The sequence below is a fragment of the Nicrophorus vespilloides genome, unplaced genomic scaffold (genome assembly GCF_001412225.1).
Source record: "Nicrophorus vespilloides isolate i.1.1-1 unplaced genomic scaffold, Nicve_v1.0, whole genome shotgun sequence".
Classification (NCBI taxonomy): Eukaryota; Metazoa; Arthropoda; class Insecta; order Coleoptera; family Silphidae; genus Nicrophorus; species Nicrophorus vespilloides.
In genome coordinates, this window is record NW_017099111.1 from 241810 (window position 1) to 260848 (window position 19039).

Genomic DNA, 19039 nt, shown 5'->3' on the forward strand with positions numbered 1-19039 from the left:
ATTTTTGTCAATTACTCGAATATTTATACAAAGTCCAATTAAGAAAGATTACAAATAATCAGTGCTCGTAAATAATTCAAACAATCATCATATAAGTGATTTAATCATTCTATTAAAATACATTGAATTTTAATGAGTATTAAATTATACCACAATATTAAACCGTAAATGGTTTTATTGACATGAAATTATCAGTTTATTTCCTTTAAAAATTAATTTAGAGTTTAAACAAATTTCTCTCAATAAATATTTCATTTATACTATTAGAATAATAATTAATAAGGTGCTTTTAGTATTTCGTTTTGAAGGACATTACATTAAACTGTAGCAGTAACAAATAGTAACTTTGTATAATAAGTGTTTGTGAACGCAATCAAAGTTTATTACTACATGATTCTAAAACCTTTTAAAGAAATTGAAAATTCTCGTGCAAGTTTTATGATTAATAGATTAGAGGTCCTTGAACCAACATTCAACTGCTCCGCTATAATCATGTAATAAATCTAGCGAGTTTAGTACATAATATCACTCCATTCATATGTGATTTATTTTTACAGTTCATGTTTGTTTTTTTAATTTCCATATTGTAATTTACTAATTTATTTAAAAAAATATATTTATAAACTTAGTCTGTATTTATAAAAAAAAATATACAACCCTTATTTATAATAAACAAAATGTAATTTTATTGAATTATAAATGTCTTGAAATAAAAGGTTAATATTTTTGTTTGCTGCATACATTTTTAAAGCTTGAGTTCATAAATTAACCAGATTAGGTATTTGTATCCTGAACGAAAGGATAAAAATAATCCACTCTACGTTGGAAACAATTGTTATTCCGTACAAGGAAGTACGTGACTCTGGAAATATCCATAACGCTCCTAGTGGCACAGTTACAACTACAATAACCGTTTTATTTTACAAACCGAGGCACACAAACAATCTATTAAATATGTAATTGATTACTATATTTAATTTACGATTCTTTTAGCGCACATCAAAGTATTTTTAAAACAATTTACCTCGATTGTGCAACTATGTATAGATATAATAGCAATAAAAATGAAATGAATTTGTAAACATGCACGAGAACGTAAATATTTGATATTTTCCAATGTTTATTATGTATAACATCAAAGAATATATCGAATGGAAATGAATGCACAAAAATATGGCTAAAAAGATTTGTTTCAGTTTACGACAAGAAACTCTGTGGGTTTACGACTGTACACCATACCATGCAACATCAATTTGTCAGACATCATTTCAAAAATTGAAAGAGTATACTGTAAAGATCTCATTTATATCTCTCAAATGCAACTTTAATATTAACAAAAACATAAAATATATATTGATATTTATATTGTTATTTTATTGAATATAAAAAAAATATTTTTTAAACATATATTCAGTAAGACCTCCTTTAGCGTTGCCTCGATTAACGCTGATTTGCTATAACGCGGTTTGCTGAAAACCATAACATGAAGCGCTGTGCTTTCCCAGAATCTATGATTATTTTAGATGTAGATGAGCAGGATAATAAGGAGTTACTGCAGGTTTCTGGTGAGGTTTTACCATATACGACCTTCAGGAATAAGAAATTGAAGAATGCAAACATAGAGATTCAGAAGACGATTAACTAAAAGAACTTGCTACAGATTTTCTTAGAAAAAGTTTAAAAACGATAACCGAAATCGTTGAGCAAATTCTAGCGAATGATCCAAATTTTGACAGGAGTTCAAAAGAAAGAAGAGGAGTCTTGGGTGCAATCGCCTGCTCCCAACATTTGCTTAATGAAAGAAAAAAAAGCGACAAATGATCCTAGACAAAACTTAATGTTTCTGTGTGGAAATGTTTGTGATATAATACAAATGACTATAAATGCAACTTAAAATTAAAGTAAAATTTGTTTATTCTGGTCGAATATTCCCATTTCACTATTAGCTATGTGTTAAAATGACCTCCTACAACGCTGTTTTGTTCAACATTATGTCTTCAAGAACGCATCTAAAGCGCTAAACGAGGTCTTACTGTGTTTGAAGTATTCATTTTATAAGCAAAATATATTATATTTTTAATTTAGTTTTAGTTTTTTTTTTTATTAATTTCTGTTAAGGTGTGTCCACACTATATCAGTCTTCAATGAGAAGCGCGCGTCTCGTGTTAGAGTGAATATGATATATTCGTACATTTTTGTATATATATATATTTTTGTTACTTCAACAATAATATTTACTTTAAGTTTTCAAACAAAGAAAAGTATTTAATTTGCTAATTACGTTATTAAATTATTACTTTATCAACAATTTGAAAATATTATGTTTTAAAATTATTTTAAGAATTTTATTTACTAACACCTAAACTTACTAAAGTAGCGTCACTAAAACCACGATAACTTGTGAACTAAACGTCAGATTGCCAAGAAATTTAGACGTCTGAAGGTTAGTACTTTCTGAAAATTATATGGATTTGCCGATAGAGGTGCCATCTATATGTCATCCTACAAACTTATTGAGTGAGATGTTATATTCAGTATAAAAATTTAAAAAATGTATATAAAAAATATTTCTCTCATACTTTCCATTCGTATATGCAGTGAAATAAATTCATGATTATTGATAAAATTACAATTATTTCGTATTCGAAAAATCGGAGTGAAATTGCGAATATGTAATAAAATTTGTAACGAACGGTACCTGTCTTTCAGAGATGAAATATACGGAGCGTGATGTAATACAACTCTTAAATAATGAGGTATTGCGAGAGGTGAAACATAAATAATTAAATATACTTTCCCCTTCGCGCTTATTATTCAAGTCTCGCAAAGAGGATTCCTATCGTGCCTTTATTTCTCGCACAGAAATATATATACTGGAGAAGAATCGAAAAGCAGAAAATCAGCTTACGTGTACGTTCGTTCGCAGGAAGAACAAAGTTTATTGAATTTTTTTTTGCCAACTCACGTTTAAATACAGAAAATACCGTTCGCAAGAAAATTGGCAGTTAAGGATTTTGTAACTAGTCGAATCATCACTAAGCTTCCTTCAGTTTATGTAATTTAAATTATTTAATGTCAAAGGCCAATATTTTCATTGAAATTTATGAAAGGTAGAGCGTTACTTCCAATGGTTTTTGTTTTGTATTATAGATTTCAATTTTTTCCAAATTCTCAACATATTTCTACGTAAGTTTAGAATTATGATCACGTGAAACACCGTTTAGACATATTTTGTAGTTGTTATACATTGTTACAGTAATGGCTTTCTAGATGTGGAGGCAAATTAAATTGTATCCAGGTATTAAAGTTCCATTAGCAATGAAACTAGAGAAGATAAAGTTTCATTAGTTATCATTCAAATATTTATATGAGTTGAAATGGGTTCGTTATGTTGGAGTGAATTAAAAAAAATACAAGAATTTTGTTGGTTCAGAGATGATGCTATTAATTCAAATGAACGATGTGTCGTATGTCTTGGCATGAGTTTCAAACAATATATTTAAGGTAAGTGCTTAAAGTACACTGTAATTTTGATATGAATATTCCATGAAGATATCCGGAATGCAATCAGTTTCGATCCAGAAATAACAGAGTAATAGGTAAGGATGTAAATAAATAATACACAGTAAGCTCGTATCGTAGAAACAAGTAGAAAAAAAACTTTTACGGGGTATTGGATGAGGAGGGTTATAAATAAATATTCAAATAGTATAATCGAGGATCTGGTAAAATTTTGGTAAGGATAAGGATTACGGTATCGTTTTGTAAAGGGGGATTAATTTCGTAAATGTTACCTCGTTGGAGTATTGAACGCCTTTTAGGGGCAGCCAGTGGTATCCCATCGCGCGGTCCCATATCATCCCTTTGCTCCAAACCTCGATGAGCAGACCAGAATTCAGATCGTTTGTTTCGCTGAAAAATTGTGCAATTTGCATATCGTAAAGTACTGACAGCGCATCCATTCCGAAACTCACAAAAGAAAGTCCTGTTCCCAACATGGTGTCGGTCCTTTTACGGTCACAGTTGTCGATTTCACGTTTTGCAGTTTCAATGTTACGTATGAGTTAAATTGTGATGCAGCTGTGAACAGATAAAACGATATATTTAGAGAAGCGTTAAATAAACCACATTATGAATACACAACTATAACTATTCCACTAAATTATAGATTCAATATATATAGTTAACACTCAAATAACATACATATTTTGTACGTTAACCTTATATATGTTAATCAGAACGTTAGTTTGTAATTTTGTGAACACATGTATCTCCTAGTTCGTACGCACGTACTAAATATTCACTCAAACGTACAATCAGACAGCAACATCATATATTAACAATATCGGTACATAACTTATATATTTCAACATTATTTGATCTAATAATAATGTTATTTTTTTTGTTCCCAAACTGATTTTTAGAAATAGAAAAATACTCCGTCTAACTTGATTAGAAGTCAAATATATATTCATAAGTACTTGTGTATGTTAGTTTAGATAAAGAACAATACGTACATTATTGTATTATCGAACATACTTTAAAAGAATATAAATTAAATGAGATGTGACTTTAAATATAAAACTTTCTGGTAAGTAGGTATAGTATGTTTGTTCATTTCAAAAAAAAATCTAGAGAAATACTTTATTAATTTCGACAGTTTAAATTATTTTTAACAAAATTTGTTTTCTTCTGGACATTTACCTGATTTAAAAATTAAGAGAAAAATGTATTTTATATTAATTAATAAAAGTGCAGAAAAAACTATGGTCATTATATAAAAATGTTTTAATTTTTTAGATTTATAAATGTGTGACTGTGATGTGCCAAATTACTGTTCATAAAAATTGGTAAATAAATATATTGTAATGATTATTTAAAAATAATAACTTTGATCTTCCTAAGAAATAATATTATTTTCTTCTAAATGTGCAATGTTAACTTATTTTAACTTGATAAGTAATAATTCAATAAGTAACATCATATAAGTAACAGAAATTATCAAATAATTTTAATTATTATTGACACAAAAATATTATGAATGCAGCAAATAATACATTTCTAATTCTTTAAGAACAAGAACGATTTCAGATTAGAAGTATTAAAAATAATCTATATGTAGCTGTACATTAACTAAACTTAAGCTTGAGACTTTGGTCAAGGGGTATTAAGTTAAGAGAGGCATTTCCTTTCTTAATACCCCTTTTAGAAGTAAGCCTCTTGATATTTATTAGAATTAGATGATCAAAAAAAAATAATCATCACGAGCAATAAATAAGACATAATATTAAACCATAATAAGATTTATTGTTGAAGGTGTGTAGATAAAATTTAAACCAATTTTAGTCTTTGTATCTAATACGTTTAGAGGTAAAAGTTTTGTTTGCTTGAAAAAGATTGGCTGAAACGAATTTTATTAGATTTACTTCAATGCCATAGAAACTCGTATTACTTAGTTTTATACGTGACTGAGTATTGATATTCCATCTAAACTTGTATTTATAACATATAAGACATATAAATAAATACATCTTTATCATAAGTTAAATAATAGGTTTTAATAGAAAGTACTTTTGGTTTTTAGTGTAAAATAAAACTCTTTTTTTTTTTGATACAAAGAATAAATCTAGCATATTGCTATCTATTTGTGAAAACCAAAATTACTTTCGTGTTAACCAAATATATGAGCATATAAGAATTTTTTTATTACAAATGATTATGTAATTTTCGCGGTTTTGTCAACATATTTTAATCTGTGAAAAAATAAACTTTAGTAGTTTATGTGTCATTAAATATTCAATTGATTTAATGAAGAATTGCTAATTTTATTTTATCTTAACAGAAATTATTACTTTAATTTATTGATATTAAAAAATAATATATAATTATAAATAAACCATTTTTAAATTTAAAAAAATAATAAAGTTCACGTTAAAAACATTTGTATAATTCGCTAATTACGACTAATACAATGTATTTAACTAAATACTATAGCTTATTTGTTTTAATAGTGCTAATGTTAGTGGATGTTATAGCTTATTTGTTATAATAGTGCTAATATAGGTGAAATCCGCACAATGAGAAGAGTTATGGTTACAGAAAACCGCATTGTTATATAGATCAGATATTTATTGGTGAGGTTTGCTACGCACATAGTATAAATAATATAATGCAAACGAAAATAATTGGCATGAACAAAAGCCGGAGGGGGATATATGGATCCGCGTCCGCAGCAATTTATGTTGGTCCCCTTATACATACACAGATATAAATAAAGATAATATTGTATCGTATAATATATGAATAGGCTTCAGGCTAGAAGTTTGATTGAGAGTAGCCTGGGAAAATATATTCCGTCTTTTTATTTATTCAATTTTATATGAAAATTTACTTTCTTTGTTCTCAAATGTAGAAAACCATTGCATTTTTATCAAAATTATTTTAAATTTCAATCATTCAATAAAACCATTTGTTCCAAAATAACTATTGTGTTGAAATAATAATAATTTAAACTCAAAAAAAATTAGTTAAAATATTATAATAATTGCTATAAAAATTGAATTTAATATATTTTTTTATATATAACTTATACTTAAGAAATGGTTAAAGGACTAAGATCAGAAATTTGGACTTTATCAACATTACATATATTTGCTCCTAATTTTAATATTAATTCGTAAGTATTAAGTATGGGTCAGAGTGACCCACATGAAAATTGTTTTCATTCGAATTTCATTGTAATTTAACTGTGGGCATTGACCTTCTAAATATTCCAGTTTTAGTATTTTCTAGTGCCCATTTCAGTAGGAGCAAAATAGTCGTGCAGAGAAGTACTTAGTTCATTGTAGAGAGTATTTCAGGTCAATGTGACCCGCCTATACCAAATACTTTCTTGAAATATCATTAATATTTGCATTTCGAAGAGAAACATATTCAAAAACAAAAATGCTCAGACTACAATAAAATCAATTTCAATTATGTTAATTAATAATCGGGTCATTTTGACCCATATGTATTATTGTAAATAATTCTACTAAACATCTTATTATAAATATGTAGAATTTTACTTATTATAATTGTATTATTTAAAATGCGACTAAAAATTTATTTACAACTTCATGTATATATTCAACAAACCAATTTTCTTTTTCATATATCCTGATCGTAACGCAAGACAGTCTCTAGGGATCCACTCTATATAACCATTATACTACCGATATTTGAACAACAAATAACATATAAATTGCATTATTTTCTGATATTTTAATATTACCATCGGATAAAACTCCATTCAAGTTTCTAAGAAGATTCTACTTGAAACTAGTTTATAAAATGAAGAAAATCAACAAAATTTGTTATAAATACTTATTTACCCTATAAAGAATATTCATTAATCAAAGTTGAATATAAACATGGTGTTATCGTCAACAAATAACACTTGTTTTTATTATAATGTTAAGAATATAATCATAAGATTATCTAAATATATAAAATAATATTAAATAAATATTTAATAATCAGATAAATCACATATGAATAATTCACCATTAAAGTAATTTGCCCAAGAATCCTTAACCTTTTGATATACGTATAAGTTATGTAACAAAAAACAAGGTAGATTTTTAGCATTTTATTATTTAATTAGTAAAGAAGTGTTTAATTTCACTCTTCTTTTCTCAAAATCAAAGTGTTGGTCGCATGATTTGCATTCAATGTCTTTATATTATTATCCAATTCAATTATCCCATACTTTCTGACAAATTTGTTTTATCACTTCAGGATAAAGGTTTTACTCGTTTACGAACAATTATTTCAAATAACTTCGGAACTTTTGCTACTGGCTACACTTTCTTTAAAAAAATACTTACGAGCTTACCGTTATAATTATCATTTATTTCTTACAATTTTACAGATTTAAAACTTTACTAGTTATTATTCAAAATTCTAAAATGAACTTTAGACATCATTGTATGTCATGTGGTTCATCCATCATTGTCTATTGTGTACATAATATCTATATGTATATAATATATTTCGTTAGACATTTATTTATTACTTAATATATGAATAATAAAATTAAAAACAAAAAATTGTAAACTGATATTAATATGATTGTTTTGGACGAAGGAACAAGTTGTGCGGATAAAGAGAAGAAATCGTTTGGTGGATCGAAGATTGCGTTTATTTCACTAGATCTTAAATATTTTACACTTCTATACTAATACTATTCTAATACTACTTTACTTAATAATGTTCTTCTCCAAGCTTAACTCTTCCGAGCTTCGCCAACTTCTTGGGCTACATGGTTGCCATGATATTATTATTAGGGCCAAAGAGAGTTATAGCGAAAATAAATTCATATAAATCTCTTAATATAAATAAAAAAAGATGATATTATTATAAGATTCGTATAAATGTATACATTAATATTTAATATTTATTAAAATTCAGAATATTCTCTGGACTTAGCAAGCCATAGGTTCAAGGTAGTATAGTTCAAGTGCTATCATGCATTAATGGCTCCTATTTATTCTCAACCGGCTGAAATGCACTCCAGTTTACATAGGAAGCGAGATGAATAGACACACGATGGTATATAGCTCGGAGCTAGCGCACAGGAGAGAAAGAGCGAGAGCATCAACTAGTTCCATATCAACTTCCGGTAACTTAATTTACGTTTGCGCTTTCAGGGCGGACAACCAGGGACCCAGGAATTCCGTGTATCGCGACAAAAACACATTAATCTTGCACCCCGATTTGTGCATAAACAATAACACATCACTTGGATGAAGAGAGTCTCCGCATTTCAGCAACGAACATGCGAACCAATTTCGTTTTAATTCTATTTTTCCCTATTGCTCTCGCGTCGACTCGAAAATAAAATTCAGACTGAAGCCAGGATTCAGAACTGTAAATTGAATTTCACTGTTACCGAATGTAATCCATTTGCACTTCAGGAGAGAGAACAAGATTCGATACGATTATATTACGAGAAACTGGAGTCAACGTAATACGCGATTTATTTTCCCGTACTGGCAGGGCCGTATTTTGACACTACGGAATATACAACAATAACAGCAGTGAGCTACGCCCGGAAAACTTAATTTATAGTTGAATATACAGTCAGCACTCAGAAAACGTATACAATTACCTATGTGAAGCAAAAATAAGATTTATTCTAATAGATGCTTGCATTTATTACGTTTTGTCACCTCGTTACCACGAACGTACTTTTTCGTATACTTTTACATTGCATTCTGATATCAATGTGTATTCATCAAAAACATCTAAAATCGATTATACTTGTGAAAAATAACTAAATAAATCAAAATTTAATATAATTAAAAAATGCAAAAAACTTGCATTTTTCAATTTTATTTCTTTGATAATTTTAGAAAAACTAGAGAAATCATATACACAATACAACATACTAATCCAATAGATGTTTTATATTAACAATTATATTATTACGAAAAATACGTGATGAATTCTCTTGCATGCATTTACTGTTTTTTGTTCGCACGAACTTGAGTTTCATACAAACGCATACTTTTTCATTTCATCCTGGCATCAAATGTATAATTAATATAAATCATATACAAAATACAACATAGTCCAATAGACATTTTACTTTAATAATAATATTTGTACTTTAATTCGGTCGTAAATAATCAAATACGTACATTAAAACCATGTACATAAAGTGAGTTTTTATTACAGTTCATTTCTGTGTTCCAATATATATATAAATTAAGTTTCTTTAGTATTTAAATTGATAAACTAACTTTAAATAATAACATATTTTAGGTCTACCATTTTATTTTTAAAAACTTCTGATTTCAATAAATATTTGTTTCCTTACAAAAACTTATAGAATTATTGTAATATTCTTGTCAACTTATTAAAGACTATCATTATTATTATCAACATATTTTGTACATTCGTATATTGGCGTTGTATGCACGTACAAATACAATTATGTAGAGTTTTTTTATATAATATAAAGTTTAACCATTCATCAATAAATTCGTTAATGAAACGTCGGATTACTCAAAATAACTTTCGCATTACTCACATATTTTTAAATTCCCAGACGATATAAAAAAACACATAACTTCACAAGTAATTTTTAATGGAAATTAATTTGTTTTTTCTTTTCTACACAGAATTATATAAAAAAAAAACTTACGTTCTCTGAATTATTCTACGTACTAAAAATGTGATTTAATTCGATTTAGTGAGTGTAATGGGCGTAAATTCAGTTTGAACCAATTAATCAAATCGATCTGTACAAGGGAGGATGAGAAGAGTGAGTGAGAGAGAGACTTTTTGTCGGGGCCGTTGAGGTTGTGTAGCAATTTAGCACGACAGTTCGTCCTCTCTCTTCTGAACGCAAGTATTCAGACACATCCCATATCGCTCTCGCTCATCCATCGGCAGGTTTCAAAGAAATTGATTGAAATTGCACTTCGTCGACATACACTGATCCAATGGAATCCATCCCTGAATTTAACTCTCCCAAATCGGAACTCTCCGATGAATGCCTCCATTCATTTAATTACAATTTAATTAATTTATCATCATTCTATACTACTTATTTTGTAGAGATTCGAGTAAATAGATTGTATAATCAACTAATTATAGAAAAAGAGCGTAAATTATAGCGTAATTAATTAAAAAATATATTTTATATAAAACTATTTTGCTCAATATTTTTGTTTTCATTTATTGTTTTTAACTTTTAAAATTCGGACTAATCTAGGTATTCCTGTATTTATTGCTTTAGCAATTATTCTACATATTATGTAGTTGTTATATAGAATATACAGAAAAAAAATACAGAAATTTTTTATGAAAGTTAATCTTTCTTCAATTTTTTTTCTTTAGAATTATCGTCGCTATATGAGAGTGTTCGGCATAATTTCCGAACTGGTTCGAAATCACTTTCATCACTAGAAGAGATAGTCAGCATATTAGATCTATGTCCTGAAGATAATGATTCTTCACAAGTAAAATTAGTGTCAACTTCGCATGTTGATTTTTTCCCTTTGACAATATAATCAGTGATTAAACTTTGCGATGGCTTTGCTATTTTTTTGTACAATTCCTGATATTCAGAAATGCAATTCTGAAGCTCGCGTTGAAACTTGAATGCTCGTTCAGAATTATCATCTTTTTCGATGAAATGGTTTGCCAATTTGTGTCAAAACGTGTCAAATTGGTCTAAAATAGTTATTTAAAAAAATGCTTCTTGAAATAAAAACCGCATAAAATGAGTACGCATAAAAAGAGGACTGAGTGTATAATTTCAATTAAAATCATTTACATACAACGAAAATTGGGTCGTTTCAATTACCTTTTTTTTATAGTACATTATAAAACAATTAAGACATTTAAGTTATTAAATTTCACTTTAGCAGTGTTAGGAAAATTAATTTGTTTTGTTCGTGTAGATTTCTGATAGGATATGGTAAGATTTATATAATTTTAACATAAATCGTGATTTTTTAAAACGAAAAAATAAATAAAAAAGAAAACATATTTATCCTGACTATAGGATCCCTTTTTTTTCATAGAAAAATTGACTTAAATTTGGATTGCGTCTTATGGTCCGAAATATATGATAATATAATAATTTGTATTAAATACATTGTTATATATCTAAATATTTTTTTAATACACATAATAAATTTGCTACTTTTTTCTCTCAATTAATCGAGATTATATGATTTTATAAATGTCTTAAAAGCTTTTGATTTATATTTAATACGTTGGCCACTTCAAATCCTTTAAAATAAATAACATCTTTAAGCTTGCAGTAAAATGTAAGGCTGAGTCGTAACGTTAATTAAGGTTTTATCGACTGCACTTTGTAGCTTACAGAGCAAAAAGGACTATGACGATAATCAGAACAAGTGGGACGGAAAAGGACGGTATTAGCTCAGGTGTCAAAAGTCTCAGTGGTTGTGTTTCTCCGTAATTATTCACAGTGCACTTAAGTTGAAAAACAAAAAGTTGTTGGTTCACATCGAGTCCAGCGTTGTTGACCTTAATTAAAAATGTAAATCAGTGAATATTATGTTCCGTTCCAGATCCAACGATGCAGACATACAGAAAATAAATATTTGCATATAAAATATATATTTTATGCAATTTGAAATTCGCTCACGTCACGTATTTAGTAAATGAGATATGTGTGTAACATATTTTGATCATAGAAACAAAATCAATATTTGTTTTTATGATGATTAAAATTTGCATCTTTGACTTTTGTAGTATTATAATATTTATTATCGACTGTTTGCTATAAGTAATAATTAATTATTGTATAAATATATACAAAAAGTTATTGACTGCAATTTTTTCGCCCATAATTAATTATTATATTGATTTTATGCAAAAGTATATTCAATTTAATTTATATGAAAGTTTTTAGGTTAGCTTATTTGTGGTTAGGATAGATTAGGTTTTAATTAGGCTAGATCATTTGGGTATTGAAATACAGTCAATTCAGGGACAGCGGTTAATCGGTACAGCTGATTATTAAAGACAAATCCTAAAAAACGGAAACAAAACCAAGGAAATAACACAAAAATACTGTGACTTGTTTTATTTTGTTCAATTTATTAAATAAAATATTAAAAACACTAATCCTGTAATTTTTCTGTAACTTCGGATTTTTGGGTCAGCCGCTTTATCGGGACAAAATGTACTAGTCCCGATGTGTTCGAATTAAGTACATCAATAAGAGTTCTGCGTAAATAATATTTAATATTTTGCGTTCAATATTTTATTTGCTTATTACTAATTGAGATCATTCTTTTATTTAGTTGGATGTGGATAATTGCGTTATTATATAGCAGTTATATTGAATATTATTCATTATGTAATGAACAAATACTAATTCTGAGTAATTTTTAGGATATGTTAGGTTATTTTGACAGATTTTGGCTTGTCAAAACAACCTAACCTATTAAAATTTATAGAACTTACGAGTACGAGTTCTATATAAAAACGATTTATAATATTTAATATCCAATTAAATTTATTTGTTCATTACGAGTATTGAGTAATAGCTATAATTCTATATGGCTATAACTAAAATTTTCTACTCTAAACGTGCATAATTTTGTTGAAAAGTTCAAATGATTTTAGGTTAGGAGAGGTTAGGTTGTTTTGATTGGTACAAATATAGAAATGTATATTACTTTAATACGAGTTATATATAAAACCGGTTAATATAGAAAATAAATGAAAAATTTGGAGTCTATAAACTGAGTACGTCTTATACAGGTTTATGTTTTACATTTTCTGTTTCAAAATTAAATTGCGTACTTTTAACAATTATTACAAAATTGTATTTCATATTCAGAAAAAAGGTTCTTCAACAATGTATCACCATAATTAAAGTATAGTATTGAACTATGTTTCATGTAAATAATATAATTCCATTTCTGGTGGATGTGGATTGTATCGGGTTCAAAGGTTTATAAATAGACATTAGGGTTGTTGCTGTTGTGCGTGTTAAAGTGCACAACGTTCATGAAGATTATTTTCCGGAAAATCCGGCGGGAGATGGCTTACAAAAAGAAAAATATATATACGAAACGTTGTTATTATAACTGGCTGCACGCTATCTGTGCATTAAATTACCGTGCTTATCGTTCATACTGTATTTCGGTTATTTTTTTGACGGTTTTCAACGGTATTAGAAACGAGAAAGGGAAAATGTCTTTAACTCAATACAAGAAAACAAACCCATTAAATTAAATTACATGTTTATTGCAACTACGAAATTGTATTTACCACAAAGATATTTCCTTTACCTGTCTTGTATGCATCTTAAACATTTTCTTGTTAATTTAAAAATAAACTTTAAGCGGTTTCATTGAAAATAACGTACATTATTTTAAATTGAGTTTCATAATATGTATATGATTATATGCTAATAAATAATAAAAAATATCACATTGTGATACAAAATAACAATATGTATCTCAAAAGGCTAACAAATGTTCGAATGTTTCAGCATTATATTCATTCGTGCAATTTAGATCAATTTACTTTATTGATTTCCTATATTTGCTATATAAAAGTGATTAATTATTTCAATTTATAACAGACTGAAACAAAATAGTAATATGTATACGTATATATAAGTGATGCCGCGAGAGGCAATCAAAAGTATATTAGTAAGGGTAATTTGTACGTTCGTGCGAACAGAGTAACATGCATTATATACGCAAAAACCATATTTTTAGCTGCTTAACTTTAACCATTTTTAAATCAATTATGCCTGGTCAATTTAGATCAATTTGATTTATGGCTTTGCTATATAAAAGTGACTATTATTTTACATATTTATCCATGTCTTCAATAATTATATAAGACCATTAATAACAATTAAATAATATCAGAGACTGAAACAATAGTAATATGAATACGTATATAAATTATGCCGAGAGAGGCAATCAATTGAACATTAATAAAGGCAATTTGTACGTTCGTGCGAACAGAACATGTATTAATTATATAGGCAAAAATCGTATATTTTAAGTTGCTAAAATTTCACCATTTGAAACCAATTATGCATGGTCAGTGTAGATCAATTTAATTTATTGCTTTGTTATACAAAAGTGACTATTTTTTTAACATATCCATATCTTTAATAACTATATAAGACCATTAACAAAAAAAAATGGAGACTGAAACAAAACAGTAATATATATATACATATACAGTGGAACCTCGCTTAACCAGCATTTCGCTTAACGATCGACGTTTCTCATAACGAGTGATGATGAGAAGTCCTGGATTGCGCGCCTGTTACATCATTTTTAAAACTTATGTACACATAGTATATGTATTTTTGAATACGTTTCAATATACGAGTATTTCAATATACGAGTAAAAATTTGGAAATTTTGGAACGGATTAAGCGAGTTTCCACTGTACAAATGCTGACAGTCAATCAAATATACACTATTATGTGAATTTTGTACGTATATTCGAAGAAACTATATTCTAAGATGCTAAAATTTAACCATTTTAAACCAATTTGTATGTATAAAATTGACGAATGAATTTCATATTTATTCATGTTTTCAATAATTATATAAGACCATGAATAAAAATAAAATAGTATTACATGTTGACGAAAATAATATGTATATTTATAGAGAGAATCAATCAAATGTACGTAAGTAAGGGTATTATGCACGTTTGTACGAACAAAGTAACATGTATATTCGCAAAAACCATATTCAAAAATTCTAAATATTTTATTAAAATAAATATAGAAATACATAATCAAAACTTGTATTTGTTTTCACAGCGATTGAAATTAATATAATTTGGTAGATACATTGCTACATTATCAACAATTATTTTGTAAATGTTATTCTAATCTTTCAAATATTACTGAGTTACATTTTAGAGTTTTTCTATAATTTTCAATATATTTTAAAAATATAACTATCTTTTAATAGAATATTTCATACAAAAACTTACCTTGTGCACCAACGTAGCGAGCTTTCTTAACTGTAACATACAAAAAAAAACTGAATTAGTACAGAACAATACATCAATTATATGTGTCAGTTATCAGTTAATTACGAGTGTTTCGTTTTTTTTTATAACCGGAGATAATTGATTCGAATGAATTGTGCAATAAAATCCCGGCGTATCCACCCATCGCTTGACATTTATCAATGCCATTTTCCGTAGCTCTGACATTTTCCACCATTTATTTTTAGAGCTTTGTAGGGATAAGAAGCAAACGGACATTGTTGTACTCTCATATTTTCCTACTTTTCATTAGCTTTTATTACAGTAATTACACTCTAGCCATCGCGAGTAAAACCAGACTTATGCTTTATGCTATTTCTCCTCAGAATTAAACGACGCCCGAAACAATGGTCGTATTGTGCGAGGAAAAAGCAGAAAGAAAGAAGTAAAAAATAGAGAATCCGAATATATTAATACGCCAGTTGATTATACGCGAGAAGAAAACTGGGGTGGCTATTTTTAATTTCGCAATAAATTCTTCCGCATCCCCGGAGAGAAAGAGAAGTTTTTCGGACACGTAAACATATAAATTGGGACAGCGGGATGATAAATTTCCGACAAAAACAATAACAAGGGTGGAAAAGGAATTTCCCAATTGTATCAACAACTGCAATGTCGTTTCTCCATTAAACCACTTTAGCTTTTGTACATTCGAAAGGACAAAAATATACTGGCGACAAATCAACAGAACACATGTAAGAAAAAATAACAAAAAAATAAATTTAAAAAAATAGCCGTATTCGAATGTAAAGTGGAAGGACAGGACGTATTTGTTGTTGTCACAGAGGTTCCAAATGTATATTAGATTTGGTGAAAAAGTTGGGCTTTGTTTCGGTTAGATTGTACGTTTCGCTCGAGAATGCTTCAAATAAAAGGAAAAAATTTATAAACGGATGATACTGAAATTGACATTGCTTTTTTATACAAGCTGTAACAAGAAAATCACAGGAGTTCATTTATTACACAAAATAGAAACATTCCGTTTTTATATATTTGTATATATTTTATTTTAACAATTTTATTTTCTAACATTTTCAAATCTGTAGCTATAATGTAATAGTATATATATATAAAAAAAATCAAAATCTAATTGACAAATATGTTATTCATTATTTTCAATTTTTTACTACAACAATATTTTTGATATCTTTTAATTATCTTAATTTAATTAATAGATAATAATTATACTTATATATAAAATACAAAAGTTCTTTAATAAATTATAAGTATAAATTAATAACAGAATTTCTAAATAAAATCTAGAAAATTTAATTTTCTAAACATTATTATAAAATTTAAGCAGTTTAAACATATGTTAAAATATTAAAAAATACAAAATCTATTGTACAATTCTTAGAAAAATAAATGTTTCTTACATTTTCGTTTCTTTCTTCGTTAAATCAGTCATGTTCGTACTGATTTAACTAATGAATTTTCATCTTATTTTCACTTTTCGTTTTTCGTTTTCATTCAGTCACATTTTTTTTTTCTTATTTTGATATTTTTTATCATTTTTTTTTAAATTTTCAGCAGTAATAATATAATCATTATTACAACTTTAAGGAATATGAATCAATATAAATTTCATGTGAAAAATATCAAATTTCGAAAATATTTTCATATAAATCAAGTTTGTTTTTATATTAAAATTTCTTTTCTGGTATCAATTGAAAGCTCTAATATGATATTTTAAGAATATTTATTTTAAAAATCTTGAATTTTGTTATTAAATTTTGCAAATGTGATTCTATTAATAATATTAATTAAAATTATAACAAATTTATTCTTCAAAAATCAAAAAAAGCATATTAATCAAGATTCTTTAACGCAATATAAAAAATAGATTACATTCAAATGAAATTATTTTTTAAATTGAAATTCTAAATTAATTTATAAAATATACAATATTCTCTTTATTCCAGTTTTCGTTTTAATTAATATCTGCAAAGCTTATTATATTAATAATATTAATTATTAACATAACATAACTACATTCTAAAAAAAATGCGCAAACCACATCCACGTTAATTTAATCAAATATATATTACTAATTATTTACAAAATTTCAAAAGCTAATAATTAGGACACGAAATATTCAATTATAACGCGAATATATCGTTTCAAAATAAACGTCAACTCGCTGCATGCAAATTGCAAAATGCTGCGCATTAAAATCGCTGATCTAGCTGAAAATTCTGTAACGAAATTATTCAATACGCAAAGTGCAGATCAATTGATAGCTCATCGCAAAAATAACAACTGAAAATATTTTTTCATTTATTCCATTTCCGTTAAACATACACATATTTCTTTTATCATCGCATGTATAAATAAAAATATCCCGATAACCAGTTTATAGCCTCGAATAATTAATACGTTGCATAATCAGCACGCCCGAATTCACAGTAATAACAATTGAAACAGAAACAAAAATAATATGTGAAAAGGGAAAAAGAACTTTCCTATTATGAATTCACGTTATGGCAGGAGATGAATGCGAAAAACAGTGGCTGTTTCGATTTTTCCATCCATACATTTTTTATGAACGGCTTTAATTTTAATACTAAATGACCTGGTGGCATGGCAGGTGAGTTCGTTGCACAGGAAATTGGAGTGAATGTATGCACGTCGTGCTCCATCACACACAGATTTGCAGTTTTACGTTTGCACAGTCCAACGCAAACCCACTTAATTATTAAATCGATACGTGCAAACTTTCCTTCCATGATTTAACCAGTTGTTATGTTCTTTCAAGTAGTAAGAAAAGAGAGTTCACTGTATTTAATTGGGAAGTCAATAATGTTTCCCAAATTGAGTTAATTATGCAAACATGGTTCCAGTTAGCTTAACATACATTCTTTTAACAGACGTTTGATAATAATTAACTCAGAAAGTATAATGATTTCGAACAATAAAGACAAAAAAAAATTGACGAACGTATGGAGAGTTTTTGTTCACTTTATGTAATAGGAAAGTCAATAATATTCACAAATGAATATAATTACGCAAACACGGATTTTTATTAGATAATTTAAATTACCACTCAAGTAACATTATCTATATAGTTACCATTTACTTAAAGTAGATGCGCTTAATACGTACATAAAGTAACGTAGAAGTATCCGTAAGAACTTACGATTATTTCGGATGATCCAGATAGAGACTCGGAGCATTCATATTACGTCTTCATTTCCGGTAAAATTGACATAAGAGAGAAATTTCACTGTTTATAATCGGAAAGTCAATACTGTTTTCTCAATTATTATAATTACTCAAACACGGTTTCTGAACTCTATTTGCATTGTCAATAAAGTAACATTACTTATATAGTTAACGTTCACTTAAAGTACATTAATTTAATGTATCTTCTTAAGATATATGCGTATGAACGTATAATGATATCAAACGTCTCAGCACTCATATCACGTATTTGACTTCTGTTTCAGTCAAATTGAGACAAAATATGTTTTAT

General features: G+C 27.5%; 1 protein-coding gene across 8 annotated transcripts in view; it reads right to left on the minus strand.

Moving 5' to 3' along the window:
• LOC108564037 (protein unc-13 homolog B) overlaps nt 1-19039 on the minus strand; it is a 259117-nt gene that overhangs the window by 166023 nt on the left and 74055 nt on the right. For 6 of the 8 annotated variants that reach the window (XM_017922922.1, XM_017922923.1, XM_017922920.1 and 3 more), the window contains exons 2-4: nt 15511-15540; nt 3975-4080; nt 3795-3912 (exon numbers count right to left, since the gene is read on the minus strand). In XM_017922922.1, coding sequence (XP_017778411.1) covers nt 3795-3912; nt 3975-4080; nt 15511-15540 — 254 coding nt within the window. Of the gene's footprint in view, nt 1-3794; nt 3913-3974; nt 4081-15510; nt 15541-19039 lie in introns of those variants that run through there. The other 2 variants (XM_017922927.1, XM_017922925.1) reach the window with 1 other exon arrangement.